This window comes from Myodes glareolus, chromosome 17, assembly GCF_982192425.1.
Source record: "Myodes glareolus chromosome 17, mMyoGla1.1, whole genome shotgun sequence".
NCBI lineage: Eukaryota > Metazoa > Chordata > Mammalia > Rodentia > Cricetidae > Myodes > Myodes glareolus.
In genome coordinates this window covers 13,132,111-13,147,668 of record NC_142042.1, presented here as the reverse complement: position 1 = coordinate 13,147,668, position 15,558 = coordinate 13,132,111, and the positions used below count along the sequence as shown (strand labels likewise).

At 41.8% G+C, this 15,558-nt stretch overlaps 1 protein-coding gene across 1 annotated transcript in view; it reads left to right on the top strand.

Annotated features, from left to right (window-relative positions):
• Nucleotides 1-15,558, top strand: part of Col24a1 (collagen type XXIV alpha 1 chain) — a 256,486-nt gene that overhangs the window by 210,736 nt on the left and 30,192 nt on the right. Inside the window, exons 48-53 of the mRNA XM_087897474.1 lie at nucleotides 3,567-3,674; nucleotides 4,490-4,597; nucleotides 4,686-4,739; nucleotides 5,490-5,552; nucleotides 8,968-9,021; nucleotides 11,705-11,740. Coding sequence (XP_087753600.1) covers nucleotides 3,567-3,674; nucleotides 4,490-4,597; nucleotides 4,686-4,739; nucleotides 5,490-5,552; nucleotides 8,968-9,021; nucleotides 11,705-11,740 — 423 coding nt within the window. The remainder of the gene's footprint in view (nucleotides 1-3,566; nucleotides 3,675-4,489; nucleotides 4,598-4,685; nucleotides 4,740-5,489; nucleotides 5,553-8,967; nucleotides 9,022-11,704; nucleotides 11,741-15,558) is intronic.

Below are 15,558 nucleotides of genomic sequence, written 5' to 3'. Positions count from 1 at the left end.
AGGCTCCAAAGCTACAGAGAAACCCTGTCTCAAAACAACAACAACAACAAAATCCCTTTCTTATTAAGTCGTATTCCCATCAGAGATTTGGTCATTGACAACACCGAAGTCTTGTTTGTTCATTTGTGAAATTTTCCTGAAGTCTCAGGTGCCTCTCACAGGATGTTCTTTCATTTGCATGGATGAACTCTAAATGGAATCATCTCATTCCCTCATAGTCCTCAGGATTCATATAGAAAGCCATCCTGGAAATATAAGTTCACAACATGTATTAAATCATTCTAAAACATATAGAAAGAAGCAAAGGAAAATAAATAGGACAGACTAATACATTTAAGATAATGTATTTGCAATATATAAACTACAATATCTACATCCAAACTCTACATTGTGGAAATTCTCTCCTCAGTAGATAGATTGATAGATTGATAGATGATAGATATCTTCTTGAAATTAAGAATAATATCTCATCGATGTGCATATTCCCTAGAGGGCTTCCTATGGTGTCTCTCTTACAATAGTTGATACTTTAAAAAAAATCCTTGTTGAGTGCATGGAAGAATCATTGAATAACGTGATTTAATATTCAAAGAGCACACTCAGACAGTAGCAAACCCTTTATACAGGGAACTTAGCAGATTTAGTAAGAATGAGGTGAAAAGAAGGGAAATTGAGAGTTTTACACAGGAATTTGTATGACAAAATAAAAAAGTGTATATATTTGATTCATTAATAATTTTAACATGTAATAATTGAGTACAATTTTTTGTAATAAGATCCACTAGTAAAAAAGATGGAGAAGGCAAAGCCACCCTCTTTGGAGTGCCAGCACTTAACTCACTGCAGTTAGATTAACAGTTTTCACTCACCTGTTAAACTGCTCTGTGTTGGGATTCTGCATATTTTACATACTCCGTCTTTTGACAAAGATAGGAACTTCCTAGTACTGCAATTTATGAGCATATGATCTTAATTGAACATATTCAGTGCGTGGAAGGAATTTGTAGAATTCTATTAGATTTTTCCCTTGTTAGTTGTCTTTTAACATACCATTATATTGTAGCTTAATCATTTCCAGCTGATTACTTACAAACTCCTCAGTTGTACAGTCAAATGGGGTTGGGAAACACAGAATCTTCTTCCATCTGTTTCGAAACTATGCACCTGAAAGTGAACTCAGAAAATCCGGCAGTTTCCACACAATTCTTGTTTTGACTCTGACGCTACAGGAAATGTATAGCGCGCCTAGTGTTACCTGTGATCAGCTGTTGAAGTTAACACTTTGTGTTTCTCACCATGTTATTTCAATTTTCATTAGCTAATAAGTATTGTAAAGTTGACTGCAAAACCTATTTGTTTCTGCTTGTTTGGTTGGGTGGGTGGTTTTGGTTCCCATCTTTGCTTTGTTTTGTTAGGTAGTCTTAAGAATTCCAGACTATCCTCAGACTCACCTTGTCAACAAGGATGACCTTAGCCTCCCAGTCTTTCTCTACCTCCTGAGTGATGGGGTCACAGGCACAGACAACAACACCTTGTTTGTGCAGTGCTGGGCATTGGTTAGGGCCCCTGCATGCCTGGCAAGCCATCTACCCAATGAGCTGTATTCCATGTCATTTCTTTATATGACTTCCTTTATTTGGGTCAGATTTCAGATATATTTACTGACCTCTTATATGGAGGAATGTTCTCTCATTTAGGAAAGTTTCCAACTCTGTCTCAGAATACCTTAACAAAGCTATATTTACCCCAAGCCATCAAACATTGTGTAATTGGATATCAAGCTATCCCATTCCTGGTTTCGATTAAAAATTTTATACAACCAAAGAAGATTAAACCCACAAAATCCAATGGAATTCGCTGTTGCCACACAGGTTGGATTATCTATATATTAAATCCAAATATTTTCCTCATATCCCCTGTTGGCAAATACTGCAATGAATATTTAATAGCTTTAAACACCAGACTTTTTCCAGATTTTGAAGTTTGTCCAGTATGTCTTTTCCTAATCACATCTAGCAGTTTCATTGCCTCTTAAAAGATTCTCCTTCAGGCTATATGGATTGTTTGTCCTTAACTTCCATGACAATAGTCTTCCTTGCAGTCACCCACAACTTATCCATGCAGGTTAATTCTTCCATCATTCTGAGCTCAATGCTGACTCCTCTAATGAATGACTGCACAATATTACAATCTTCTGTTAACTTAGCAAGAACAAGAAACCCGGGTTAAAAGCATTTCCTATATTCTCAAACTGTCGATTCTATTACAATGCCAACATTTCAAGCAATATTCTCACCAGAAAGGCTAAACAACATTGAAGAAGAGTTTTCTGATCCATGATGTAGTCAGTCACCACAAACAAGTTTAATCTTTTGCTGAATCAACAATGGAAAACTTAATTTTAGTTTGGCCTTCTTAGAAAAGTATGTGTGTGCATTTGTGTGTGTGTGTGTGTGTGTGTGTGTGTGTGTGTGTGTGTGTGTGAATTCTACTATGATAAGAAGCTCCTTTTTAAACTTTCTAATTTCCTGTCTCTGGCATTTATGTAAAGTTGAAATGCATCATTGATCCGATGTTGCTGGAGTGTGTCAAATGTGTTTTAGTTACAGATGTGGCTTCAGTACATAACAAACACAAAAGTTTGTCATCTAATTTGACAACAAATACTCCACACTCTACTCTGCCTATAAATTATGACCCTCAAAGTTCACCTTCCATATTTTGACATGGCAGTTATGTTCCAGGAATGAAAGACATGAAATAAAAAGTCACAGGAAGACCATGTATGTTCCATTTGAAACATGCCTCACTCCAGTCTGCTGCAGAGCAAACAGGAGCGCTGCCATCTCTGCCACCATCGCAGCAACCCAGCTCTGCTGCCACAGCACAATGAAGCCAGAGTCAATATATTCAAGAATGGATATGACTGTATCCTAATAAAGCTTTGTTCATATTTGCCAAAATTTTAATCTCATATACTCTTAGCATTTTAAATCATCATCATCATCATTATTATTACTATAATTATCTTATTATTTAAAATGTAAAAACTGTGCTTGTACCACAATCTATACTAGAACAGGTGAATGCTTGCAAGCCATAGATGGCCAGCCCGGTCCAGAATTTGGTTTTAGAGATTTAATATTTGCTTGCTTACCCTTCATTTTTCAAATTCTTTTCACTAGGTTTTCTAGAATCATGTAACTAAGGAATAGGAAACTCTTTGTGGGGAGGCAGTCTCCTGTTAGAGCTGCCATGTCCAGTGGAGTAGACTCCTTAAGTAAGAATTACAGCAAAGCTACTCTATACCCTGCTTGTATAAATCAAGTGGCAACTTGGTATTGCCTTGGAGTCTCTATCTTAAAAACCCAACATCGTGTTAACCATAATTAGATATTTCCTGTGAGTGGTGGGGCTTTCAAACTATCCTTTGTTGTTTCACTCCTGTGGGAAAGCATACTTCCAAACATGGGCATCATGCCACAGCAGCCCCTCTGTGTGTATCTAGCCTCTACATGGACTTTCTCAACACACCCTCATTTCCATGTCTTCTCTGTGTTATTCAGGGTGTCACAGGCATCCCAGGAAGACCAGGACTGGCTGGATCCCCAGGTCCTCGAGGAGGAAAGGGTTTACCAGGCCCACCAGGAAGCCCTGGTGTTCCAGGTCCAAAGGTACTTTCTTCTCGTGTATGTCAGGGAGGACAAGCCACCTGTTCCCTGTCCTGTCTAGATCATGGCTGAATGTGTTTTAATAAAATCTGGGTGATAGGAAAACCTGAGGAAAAAGAAAAGTATATGCCTACATGTATGTTTCCCATAGTAGCCAACAGGCATCCTGTTGGGGATAACTCATTAACAGACAACGAGAAGCGTTTCCAAAATGCTCTTTTCTTTCTACTTGTTTCTACTTCTCCTTCCTTCTCTGTCATCTGCCTTCTACAAGTAGAAAAATGGAATTTGCTTCTAGATGCACACTTTACCAAATACACTCTTATCCCTGAAAAGCTGTATAGCCATTCAATAACCTGATAATAGAGCCATGCAACAAACATTCAATAATCCTGAGAATAGAGCCAACCGTAGTTCAGATGGGAAGAACTCAAATGATAATCATGATAAAGTCAGGGTCCATCCCACAGGAAACCGCTCTCTTTCTGGGGTCATCTCTGGAAGACAGGGAAAACAGATGGTGAAACTATCACTTCTGCACAAAACATGCTCTCTCTCACATGACACTGCCTACACACGCCTGCGCCACCCCTTCCCTCTTCTTTCCACATGCGTCCTACCCCAGTCCCTGGAATTTTCCTTTCTTGGCTCTATATTTTTTGTTTATTATAATAAAACTTTACTTGTGGGAAATGGTGGAAATGACAACGACATCCCCAATGCCTTGTATTAAGCTGAAAATGGATATCTATTTATATTTCATTCATGTATTTATAGGTTCTGAGGTCAAAAATCACCTTTCTTTGTTTGGTCTGCAGGGTGAACAAGGGCTACCTGGTCAACCTGGAACTCCAGGTCAAAGAGGTCAACGAGGAGCACAAGGTGACCAAGGACGACGTGGAGAGCCTGGCCTGAAAGGGCAGCCGGTATGTGTCAACTCTGAAGTCAGCAAGCACTAATTCTGCAGATCCAGCCACGCTGTAGTAATGGTTCTTCTGTCTGTTGGCCTTGCAGGGGGAACACGGTGATCAAGGATTGACAGGATTCCAAGGATTCCCAGGCCCCAGAGTATGTACTTATATGTTCTGATGGTCTTACGTGTATCTCAGAAAAAGAGAGGTGCTGAGATAATCAATATTTAGTCTATGACCTGAACTTTTCTTTAATCTTTAATATCTTTGTTGGTATACCCATGTGTTTGAGTTTTGAAAATGTCAATTCAAAACCCCTGTAATTGCTGAACTTGGTGAGGCAGGAAGGCTAGAGTTCAAGGCAAGCCTGGATAGATGAAACCTTGTCTGGAAAAAAAACTTAAAATAGGGCTGGAGAGATGGCTCATTGAGTAAAGCATTTGCCACATAGGACAAGGGTTCTGATGCCCAGAATCCACATCAAAGCAGTCACAGTAGCTCAGCCTTCCTCAGTCCCAGCAGCCACTGTGAGAAGATGGGAGGCAGTGATGGGGGACTTGTACGGTGGCCAGCTAGCATGGCTAGTGCAGCAGGAGACCGTGTCAGAAACACAGTGTAAGATGATGCTGTCCTCTAACCCTCTAACTACCCATATGTGCTCTCTGTCTTTCTGTCTGTCTGTCTGTCTGTCTATCTATCTATCTATCTATCTCTTTCTCACACCCACACATACACTTAAATCAAAATTTCTATAATCGTATGTCCCATCAATGTTCTCATATGGTTGGCTTTTGTTCTCATTTTAAGAAGTATTTTTGATAACTTTCTAGATTGGCATGAGACTCTTCATCTGTGAGCTATTTATAGAAGCCTAAAGCAGGCTTTCTGTTTTCCATTGTGTTTCTAGGGTCCAGACGGGGATGCTGGTATTGCTGGAATTGCAGGCCCTAAAGGTCCCACTGGGCAGAGAGTAAGTATAGAGTCATTCTGTCACTCAAGACCTATGCTTGTTTGCTTACTGTAGGACTTTAAATTAATATACTTCACATTAATAAGTTAATAAAGTGATTTTCGTGATGGAAACTCATAACGGCCCGTGCAAGTTCCAACCTTTCACAGTTCATAATTTAGTTTAAGCAAAATACCATAATAGACCACCCACACTTCTCAGTTCTTGTTTCTAAAAAAATCGTCAGAATAGCTGTGGAGAATGGGCAGCATGTCTGTTAACAGAGCATCAAAAACATAAAGCAGTCTTGTGCCGTGCACATTAACACAGCCGGAGGGCAAATGCCGCCCACCCAGAGGAGGCTTGCCTCTGACCAAAACTCTTCAGGCCACACTTGACAGCTCTTTCCCCAAAGCTGAGTATTTCCTGCTCAGAATCAGGTATCCCAAGGGAGGGGGGTGAATTGCTGAAAGAGTTCCAAAAATCGAAGGCTAGCGAATGTCAGTCAGCAGTTCGGTGCCTGGAGCTGCAGAATGTGGAGAATGTAAACAAGCCAGCCTCCAGCCCGGCCAGTGCTAGCTCTGCTTCATTGTAGTTTATATTAAGCATGCCGTCATAATGAGGAACGGTCTATAAAACGGAAATGAAACAAAACAGCCATTTCTAAACAGCAAACAGCGACTCGGCTGTCATCACAGCAGTTCTGCGGTCACAGCAGCTGCTGGGGCCTGGGAGAACAGGAGAGAGGAAGACAAGAAGCAGTTCAAGGGTAGCAGCAAAGACTCCCCAAGAGCTTTGTGACCCAGCCGCTGTCTTGCTCAAAGTAGTGAATGAGGTCAAATTCTTAAACTTCTACACCCCTCCCTAACTCTGTCAATGAATCATTTTCAATAAAATAAAGAACAGCATTGTTGTGGGAGATTGTTCGCTTGGAGACTTGCCTCAACACGTCTCCAGGTGTAAGTTTCTTGATTATTGTCACCAGTTCTAAGAAACCAAGGAAAGTGGGTGCTGTTAAATAGTGTGTAATTTCTGATTATCCACAAGTGTGTATATATGAATAGACTACTGTAAAATAAATGTTGCTTCTGTGGCCTCATCAGAATACGGCTGCTGTATTCTGCATGGGATCCTCAGCAGGGTCCCATGACGGGCTGAGGCTCTGGACCAGGCCAGGACTGAAGCCTATGTCACTTTGTGGGTCAACTACTTTTGTCACCTTGTTAATGGCAAAGTTCATGTACAGAGCTCACAACCAGTCATTGACAAGCAAGACTTGTAATAAGAGAATGCCTGGGAGATGCCTGTTTGTGGGAGATAAATAAAAAAAAAAAAGCCCCGATGTGTTAATATGGGGAGGTGGTACCAGAGTTCAGTCTGTGTCCCTTCTGTCATTCAATCCAATTAAAATTTTATGAGAATGATGTCACCCTGCTTTGCAGCTGGGGAACTGAGTCTCTGGAGAGGATTAGCAAGACCATGGTATGCTAGTATGACAGCAGAGGAGGAACTGGCTCCCTCTGTGATTGGCCAAGCTGTTCACTACAGGGCTATTGACTAAACCTGTCGATTCAGAGAGCACTGTGGGCAGTAAGTGGCCTCAAGTCTGCTTCCTCCTCCAAAATCAAGAAATGTTTGGTGATTAAGTAAGAGTACTTAAACTAGAAAAACCAAGATTTTATTACACTCCATAGACAACTTACACTTACATAGACAACTGCCATTAAAATCATAGATCTTACCATTAAAGCCATAGTGTGATGGGTTTGAACACGTAGATTAAATATAGATAATTGTAATGCTTCCAGTCTCTTTTCTTCTAGTGTATCTCTTTCTATTCTTTTAACAAAGAATTATTTGGGAGACTTACATCATAATTAATGAGACTAAAGTCTTTTCAATAGAGTCCAGAGCAGTGGTTCTCAACCTGTGGGTCGTGACCCATTTGACACAAACTTCTAGCTCCAAAAATATTACAATTCGTAACAGTAGCAAAATTACAGGAATGGAGTAGCACAAAAATAATTTTTGATTAGGGATCACCACAGCATAAGGAACTGTATTAAAAGGTCACAGCGTTAGAAAGGTGAGAACCGCTGTGGTGGAGGCTGCACTGAATTTATTAAAACACCAAGCTTCTTGGTTCAATTAGAGTCTTTGAAATTTATGTACCATGTTTACAAATTATCTTTTAAGGTTTGTTATGTTTAAAAAGCGACCCCACCTCCTCTAGTCTACTGGGTAATTTCTCTTTTTGCAGGTCCATTTAATAGTAGAGCTGTCAGACAGCGAACCCCATTACATTAGATTTAAACTGACAGTATTTTCTTTACCTCCGCTGTTCTGAAAAGAAAAGAGAAAACTGTTAGGTACTTATAGTTGGATATTCCATACTAACTGAACCAGAAAGAAAAGTTTGTTGCCAGTGGAAGTGGGAGTGGAATTTAATAGGGAGAAAAAAACTAAAATGAGTGTTTTATTTTCATCAAAATGCATTATATGTTTTGTTCTTTGTTGGCGGGTGACCGCGGCAGGCTAGTCCAGGCAGAGGCTGCCGCCAGAACGGGTGTAGGTTACACGCGGCGAGTGGCAGAGCTGGCGGGTGCGGCATACAAAAGGCTCACAGGACATAGTAAATAAACATAAGGGTAAACATTTATTACTTAAAGAAGAAGGAGAGAAAGAATGGCAGAAATAGAAAAGAGGACAGAGAGAGAAAAACACGTGTGCACAGGCCAGGAGAGAGGGACAGAAGAGAAAGAGTTAAGATGGCGACCAGGAGGTCAGAAGTGGCTGGAGTGGGCGTGGCTTGCTCTTAAAGGGACCAGACCCAAAGGAATACCAATATGTACATACTAAAAAGGATTTAACTAGCTACCCTGCTCATCTGGGGATATCTTCATAATTGACAAGATAGCCTTTCATGTTTGATTCCGCATTGGCCGTGTCTCACAGAGGGACCTGTGGCTTCTTTGGTCACGTAAGGTTCCATCTGCCCTGTGCTCTCTTCCTGCCATGCTCCCTGGAACTCGGGCACCTGTCCCTTCACCATCTGTGTACAGACCTATTTGAAAATGTGTGTATTCGTCTAGTACCCTACATAAAGCAATTCCATTGGTTAAGCAACGCTCTACACACAAATGCATCCTTGGACTTCTCAACACATGAGCACTTAATTTTGATTTATGTTGGTTAGAAATCACAATTTACAGCGCCCTTGGTTGGAAACTTCAGCGATATGGGCAATTTCATCACATACTGTCAAAATTGCTATAATTTATGCTAATAATATTGTATTGCAACAAAAACTATTTAAAGATAGCTATTTTTCCATAGCACAAGTTTTCTAGGGGTTTTTTTGTTTTGTTTTGTTTTCAGTTATATGTTGAATGAGACTGACTTTCTTAGAGTGAGACTGTTTTCTCTCCCTCCACAGGGAAACACTGGCCCTCTGGGCAGAGAAGGTATAATAGGCCCAACAGGCAGAACTGTAAGTTTGCTACAACGTTGCTCTTTTCTTTTGTTGTTGTTGTTGCTGCTGCTGTTGTTGTTAGCCATGTTTTAAAATTCCTAATTCTAGAATACTCCATCAAGAATCCGCCTGGGTATTTGGGAAACAAACGTTAGAAAAGAAGTTACCCGTTTTCTTCTGGAAGGCTATGCTTAAGGGTCATGGGGTAATGGAAGGTTTGAATGGTGGAGGCACTTCAAGCGCAAGCAAAGAAAAATGGGCTGAGCCAGGGAGAGCAGGAAACGTAGAAGCAGTCAGTAAAGCTGGAATCAGTTCCAAAGGAAGCTAAATGAATTCTGATCGCCAAGATTTGAGTCTTTGGAAGCACCCGCTGTAAACAGAGAAAGATGTTGGCAAAATGAGCAAGAAAGCCGGGATAGTGCAAGGTTAACAGAATGGTCTAAAGAAAGGCCCACGTGGTCAGCATGCTCTCCCAGTGCAGGTTTCATTGAAAGCTATGAAACATGCAATGATAACTTCTCGAAAAATCCTACTGTGAACTCTATGGCCTTGTCCTGCTTCATTTCCCATGACAACATTTCTCAAATTGTTACAACAAATGGTTGAAGCAGGTTTGATTTCTATTCAATAAAGTTTATAGAGGTTCACCTAGTTACTCAAGGTAAAGGACCCAGTGAGCTACACAGCTGATGTCTCCATCCATCCCATCCGTGTCTGGGGTGGGCGTAGAGTCAGCATATGGCCAGTACGGTAAGAAATTTGTCTGTAAAGCAACCAAGAAGTAAGACGGTAACTGAAATAATTGGTGGGGCCTATTGCAGAACTGATAACTTGTGCACAGAGGGACACAATAGGTCAAATAAAGACAGGGAAAACCAAGATTCATTCCCTTCAAGGAAGCCGTATTTTTGAAGCATTTGAAAGTGTTATGTGTAAACATATTTAAAAATGAAAATGGAATGTTTAAAGTGTTAAGGAGAGCTCTTATCTTTATAAATTTAGAGAACTCACCGCTAAAGTTACTGGAGTTTATTCAAAAGAAATAAAATGTGTAACTCATTCTCTTGGCTTCCAACATCTGCTGCTCAGAACGACATAAAACTGTAGGTGGGAGAGTTCTCATAGTTCAGTGGGTGGTTCTTCAGGACATGCTGTTCTGATTAAGGGATGATTGTTCTCCTCTGTCAAAAATGTGAAACATTATTGGTCAAGGAAAATGTGAGAAAGAAATGCCTCAGTTAAAATATCTGACCATGTTTTGCTTATGTAATCGCTGTTAAAGGTCGTTATGTGATCAAGAAATGTCTCGATTAAAGTATCTGATTGTGTTCGGTTACAATCGCTGTGAAAGCTTGCTAGGCTAGTCACCGTGCGCATCAAATGTCTTGACAAATTCTTTCCATGCCCCATGTTTTCCGTCCTAAGAAGAAAAGCCCATTATAAGAAATAAGCCTCTGAAATTCACCCGCACAGAAATATGGTGAGGGAAAATAGGTGGGGATAGAGGCAATGACGGATTTCTTTCCCAAATCGAAAAACAACAAGATTGCAGTTATTGTAATGGAATGCGCGGCAGGAGAAAGACGTCGATCAAGGTTAACAGACTAAACTGCAGAATTAGCTATGTGAGCATATTGTAATTTAATCATTACCAAAGGAGCTGCAAGCACTGGGGATACTGAACCAAACTGACTTATAGTGAGTACGAAGGATGAAGGACTTCAGGTTTGGTTAGTTTTTCCATTTAGTTACCTACAATTGCTCAGAATCCCCCTCACGTGTTAGATATTTCTGATGGTAATTGACGAGCATTTGGTCGCATGGTTTCTCCTACACTGGAGGCAGGGAAGAAGATGGAATTGTTTGGGAAACATTAGTGTTGAAAAGACATTGTCATCCTGTTTCACCATTAGAAAAACCACCAGATAAAATTAATGTGAAAAACAGAACAGAAAAGTCATCTTTAAAATGATCTAGAAAGCTAAGGTGTAGTTTGCAGTTTGGGGAGATCTTCTAAATGAGACTAGAAGGCTCACATCTAGTCTTTAAAATTGCATCCTTAGATTTGATATGAAAAAATATTCCCCAAAATAATTTTAAATCTAGTGTGGAGCGGCGAAAAGTGCTTGTCACGTGAGTCTGAGTTCAGTCCCCAGATTCCACAGTGGAGGAAAAGAACTCACCCCTGAGGGTGGTCCTCTGACCTCACCCATGAGGGTAGTCCTCTGACCTCACCTGCGACCCACAATACTCTGCAATATATAAAATCGAAAGGGGGACAGAAAGTGAAAAATGAAAGAGAACAAAGAAATTGCTTGAGAAACAAGGATTTTGAAAGCAAAGAGAAGCAAAGATTGGAACCTAGAAACCGAAAGACTCTTCTCCCCAAACACTTTTGTGAGTGGTTGTCGGATAACTGTTGTAACGGTCCTACCCGAGTCAGAGTCCTGTTGTCCTGTCTCACTACCAGGTGGAACTCGACATGGTGAACCGAGAGCGTAATCCACCAGCGTGGGTTGTTTGGGTTTGTTTGCGGGGAACTTCTCATTACTCGGGAAATCTGGACTGTACGTGAATGCACAAATCCTCCTAGATAGGAGGACAGGAATACAGAATGGCATGCTTCTGATTGTAGCTGCTGCTGCACCAGACGCACAGTGGCCCATGACGCTCAACTACCATCTTTTCCCCTCTCTTTTAGGGACCCAGAGGTGAAAAAGGCTTTAGAGGTGAAACTGTAAGTTTAACTGAATAATGAGATCTTTGATTACAGCAGCCCTGTCTCTAGGCCATAATCTCCAGGGAATCAAAGACTCTGATGCTTGTGGACTCAAAATCAAATTATAGTTGCTGACAGGCAGAAATAACCTATATGGTACTTTCCAGTGGGATCTGATAAGCGCTGTGTTTAAGGACCTGCCAATCATCTTCTCCCCATATTACTGTGTACAGTAGAGTGTCTGACTTGTCGGGCAAGAAAGGGATGGGTCTTCTCCAGTGTCCCAGCAACAGCCCTGCTGGGTCTCATTAGACACACATGCTACACCCAGCCAGCAAAGAATGCTGCGCGGGAGGATCAAAGCATTAGCTTGTGCGTGCTATTTTGAGATAGACTCTTGCTATGTTGCCCAGGCTAGCTTCAAATTTTCACTCCTCCTATTTCCTCCTACTGAGGACAGGGATGGCAGACATACATTTTCTTCTAAGAAAAAAAAAAAGTCGTGTGAATGTGCAGTAGACAAAGTGGTGGTGTGAGCTGTATGTGTAGATAGCAAAGGCTACCAACATGAAGCAGATGACTATATCCGCCTCTTGACACAAGTACAATTGTCTGGTTGGGTTTTGCTGACCAGATTGTAGCATCCCCCATGAAAGGCAGCAGGCATGGAGGGAAATAATTACGCTAATTAGCTGAAAAGGGGAACACATAACCGGAAGCGAGAACATATACATGTAGGTCTGAGATTTCTGGTAGAAATAGGCATCCAGAATAAACAAGGTAGTGACCAGGCAAGTCTTCCCCTTAAAATGAAACACAGATGGAGCTGAAGCCTCACTAAGGTAAGGGCTTCTCTCACATTGATGAAGGGTCTGAGAGCCCGGCCCTGGAAGGTCCTGAAGACCAGGTGAGGTAGCTACGATGCTTGGATCTCATAAGCTGATGGCTTTTCCTCTCCTGTTCTTTCCGCAGCCTCCACTTTCCAGTTCCTGTTCCTGGTACTTCTGTACCGCACTTTTAAACCCCTCTGCTTCTATTTATTTTGACATTTCTATTTAAAGGCTGTTTGTATAGGCTGGACACCCTGCCCCCACCCCTGGAAACAACCCTTAATGCCCTGGACGCAGTACAATACCTGTCACCTGAGCCTTGGTTCTTTTCATCAGAGGCCTCGCATCACGAAGCCTTCTCCTGAGTAGCCTGCTATGGTAGTTTCTTCCACACTCTGTGACTATAATGTGACAGGAACGGCTTAGGAAGGAAAGATTTGACTCGGTCATGATTTCCGAGCGCTCAGCCCACGACTGCTGGGCCCCTCACACTCAAGCAGGGCATCATGTCTGCAGGAGCACGTGGTAGAGGTCAGTTGCCATGTTCCCATCATGGCAGACAGGAGCAAAGCTAAAATCGTATCACTTTCCTGGTCTGCTCCTTTTACATTTTTTATTCCACTGGTCCCTTCGGGATCAGTCGATCATCTCTGATAAAACCCTTACAGATGTACCCAGAGTTGCATTCTGAACTCCTAAATGCCAAGACAGATCAACCATCACAGTCTCTGTAAAGATCAACAACCAATCCATATAGAGGCAATTCTCCCACCTTCCTGAAACGCTTTATCTCCGTTTATCCGAGCCCCTTTGCTGCCTGCTATATGCATTTGTCTTCTGTTCAGTAACCTCACTCACTAGAACATAAGCAACATAGAAAATGTTTTTTAATGTTTGTTTTCATGATGGAACCACAATCACTGGCAGCATCTGTCTTATTGATAGTGAATTATACAGATTTTTTTTTTTTGTGAGACAGGATCTTTTTGTGTAGCCCTACCTGTCCTGGAACTCATTCTATAGACTAGGCTGTCCTCGAACTCAGAGTTCTACCTGCCTCCTGAGTGCTGTAATTAAAGGTGTTCCTCACCACTGCCCAGCAGGTGGTAAATTTTAAATGAATGATAAACACGAGTGACTACGGAGAATAGATTGAAACAATTTATTTTTAAGTATTATTTCCGTTTCTGTAATAGGCTTCCTGAGAATGGGCTCCAAGAACAATTCGTACATATTTGATGCCATCTTTGATATCACTATCTGATAGTACAACCACCTACCACCTTTGATAGCATCGAGTCCCCAGTCACTAGCCGCTGGTCCATGAGAACACAGTAAATATCGGCTAGAGGAGCAGACTACCAGACTGACTGCGGCTTGATCCAACAACAATGCCCCTGCCCTGAGTCCAACACAGGTGCTTCCGCAAGCCCCTGCCACTGTGGGCTTACCAGCAGCTCCTGGAGCTCCGCCCTAACAGTGCTCCGACTGGAACTATGGGAGATGCTTTTAAGTCCCTGACAGATCTTTGGAGTGTGATACCTCATAAACGGAAAATAAGCAACACCCCCACCCCTACAAAAACAATAACAAAGGCGTAATGTGGTGTGATGTTTTACTCTTTGGACTTATTCTTTGCTCTTTGTGGGACCCCACCACCCAGCTCCCAAATAAATCACGCGGAGGCTTATTCTTTCTTAGAATCACCTGACCTGAGCTTGGCTTGTTTCTTGTGAGCTTTTCTTAACTGAAATTATCCTTTCCCTCTGGCTTTTCCCTTTTCTTCCTTCTGTGTATCTTACTTTCCCTCTTTCTCCATGGCTGGCTCTGTGGCCAGGTGGCCCCTGACGTCCTCCTCCCCTTGTTCTATCGTTTCTCCCCTTTTTTCTCATGTCTCCCTCTATACTCTCTGTCTGCCAGCCCTGCCCATTCAGGCCTTTATTAGGACCATCAGGGGCTTTAGACAGGCAAAGAACCACAGCTTCACAGAGTTAAATATATGCAATATAAATAAAAGTCACACAGCTTAAAATAATATTCCCCAAGAGCACAGAGTACAAAACTGACCTCGGTTCCCACCTCTCTGTATCCTATGAGCATCCATCCGTCCACCTCCACCCCCACACCGTCCATGTTACCACGCTGTCACCCCCAGCTCTGAACATCCTTCCACCGATTCTACTTCCCCCTGCTGCATCCACTCTCCACATCTGCTGCAGGAATGTTGTTAAGGCACAAAGCAGATTGCGTCCCTGTCCTTCTTTAAGCCTTTCTGGACCCTTGCACTCAGAAGAAAATCTAAACCCCTCCCCTTGATAGAAAAGCCCTGTGTAATCCTGCTGTTTCCCCTCCACTCTCAGGATGCAGCTTTTCCCTGCTAGTGGCTCTCACTTCCCTCTGTTCTTTAAATGATACCTTTCGGTCACCAGGACCCCTTTCACCTGCTCCATCACAGTATCCTCATCGCTGCTCAGACATCACCATGGAGACACGTTCCCTTTGTCGTAGGCTTGAATTTCCTACTGGAGGAGGGTCACACTTCCTGCAACGTAACTTTAAATTCTGGAACTTGTTAGAAATGAGACCTTTTCACCAATGGGGCACCACTTCTGGACAGCCATGTAAGAGAGATTTCTTCTCAATTCTATACTTGGTACTTGTCTGGCTGCCTATGGGTTTTATTTGTAAAGCTCAGGACTCATATAGATATTCTCTAAACAACTCCAGATTAGGGAGCCTAAGAAACCTGCTAACAAGTATAATGTAAGAATTTGCCTCTCCCTTTTCACCCAACTTCAAAACTCTTGTTTTCCTTCTAAATTGATTCATAAAAGAATCCCTGGCTTCCCTGGTATTCCAAAACACTTTTAAGACACAATTAATTTAAATTGTTTAAGGAGCATTTGTCAAAAGTAATAGAATACAGTTATTTTTAAAGTAAAGTATTAGCTTATACCAAAGTTAATATCCTACTGTCTCTCCGATTTTGACAGAATGTCACTACTT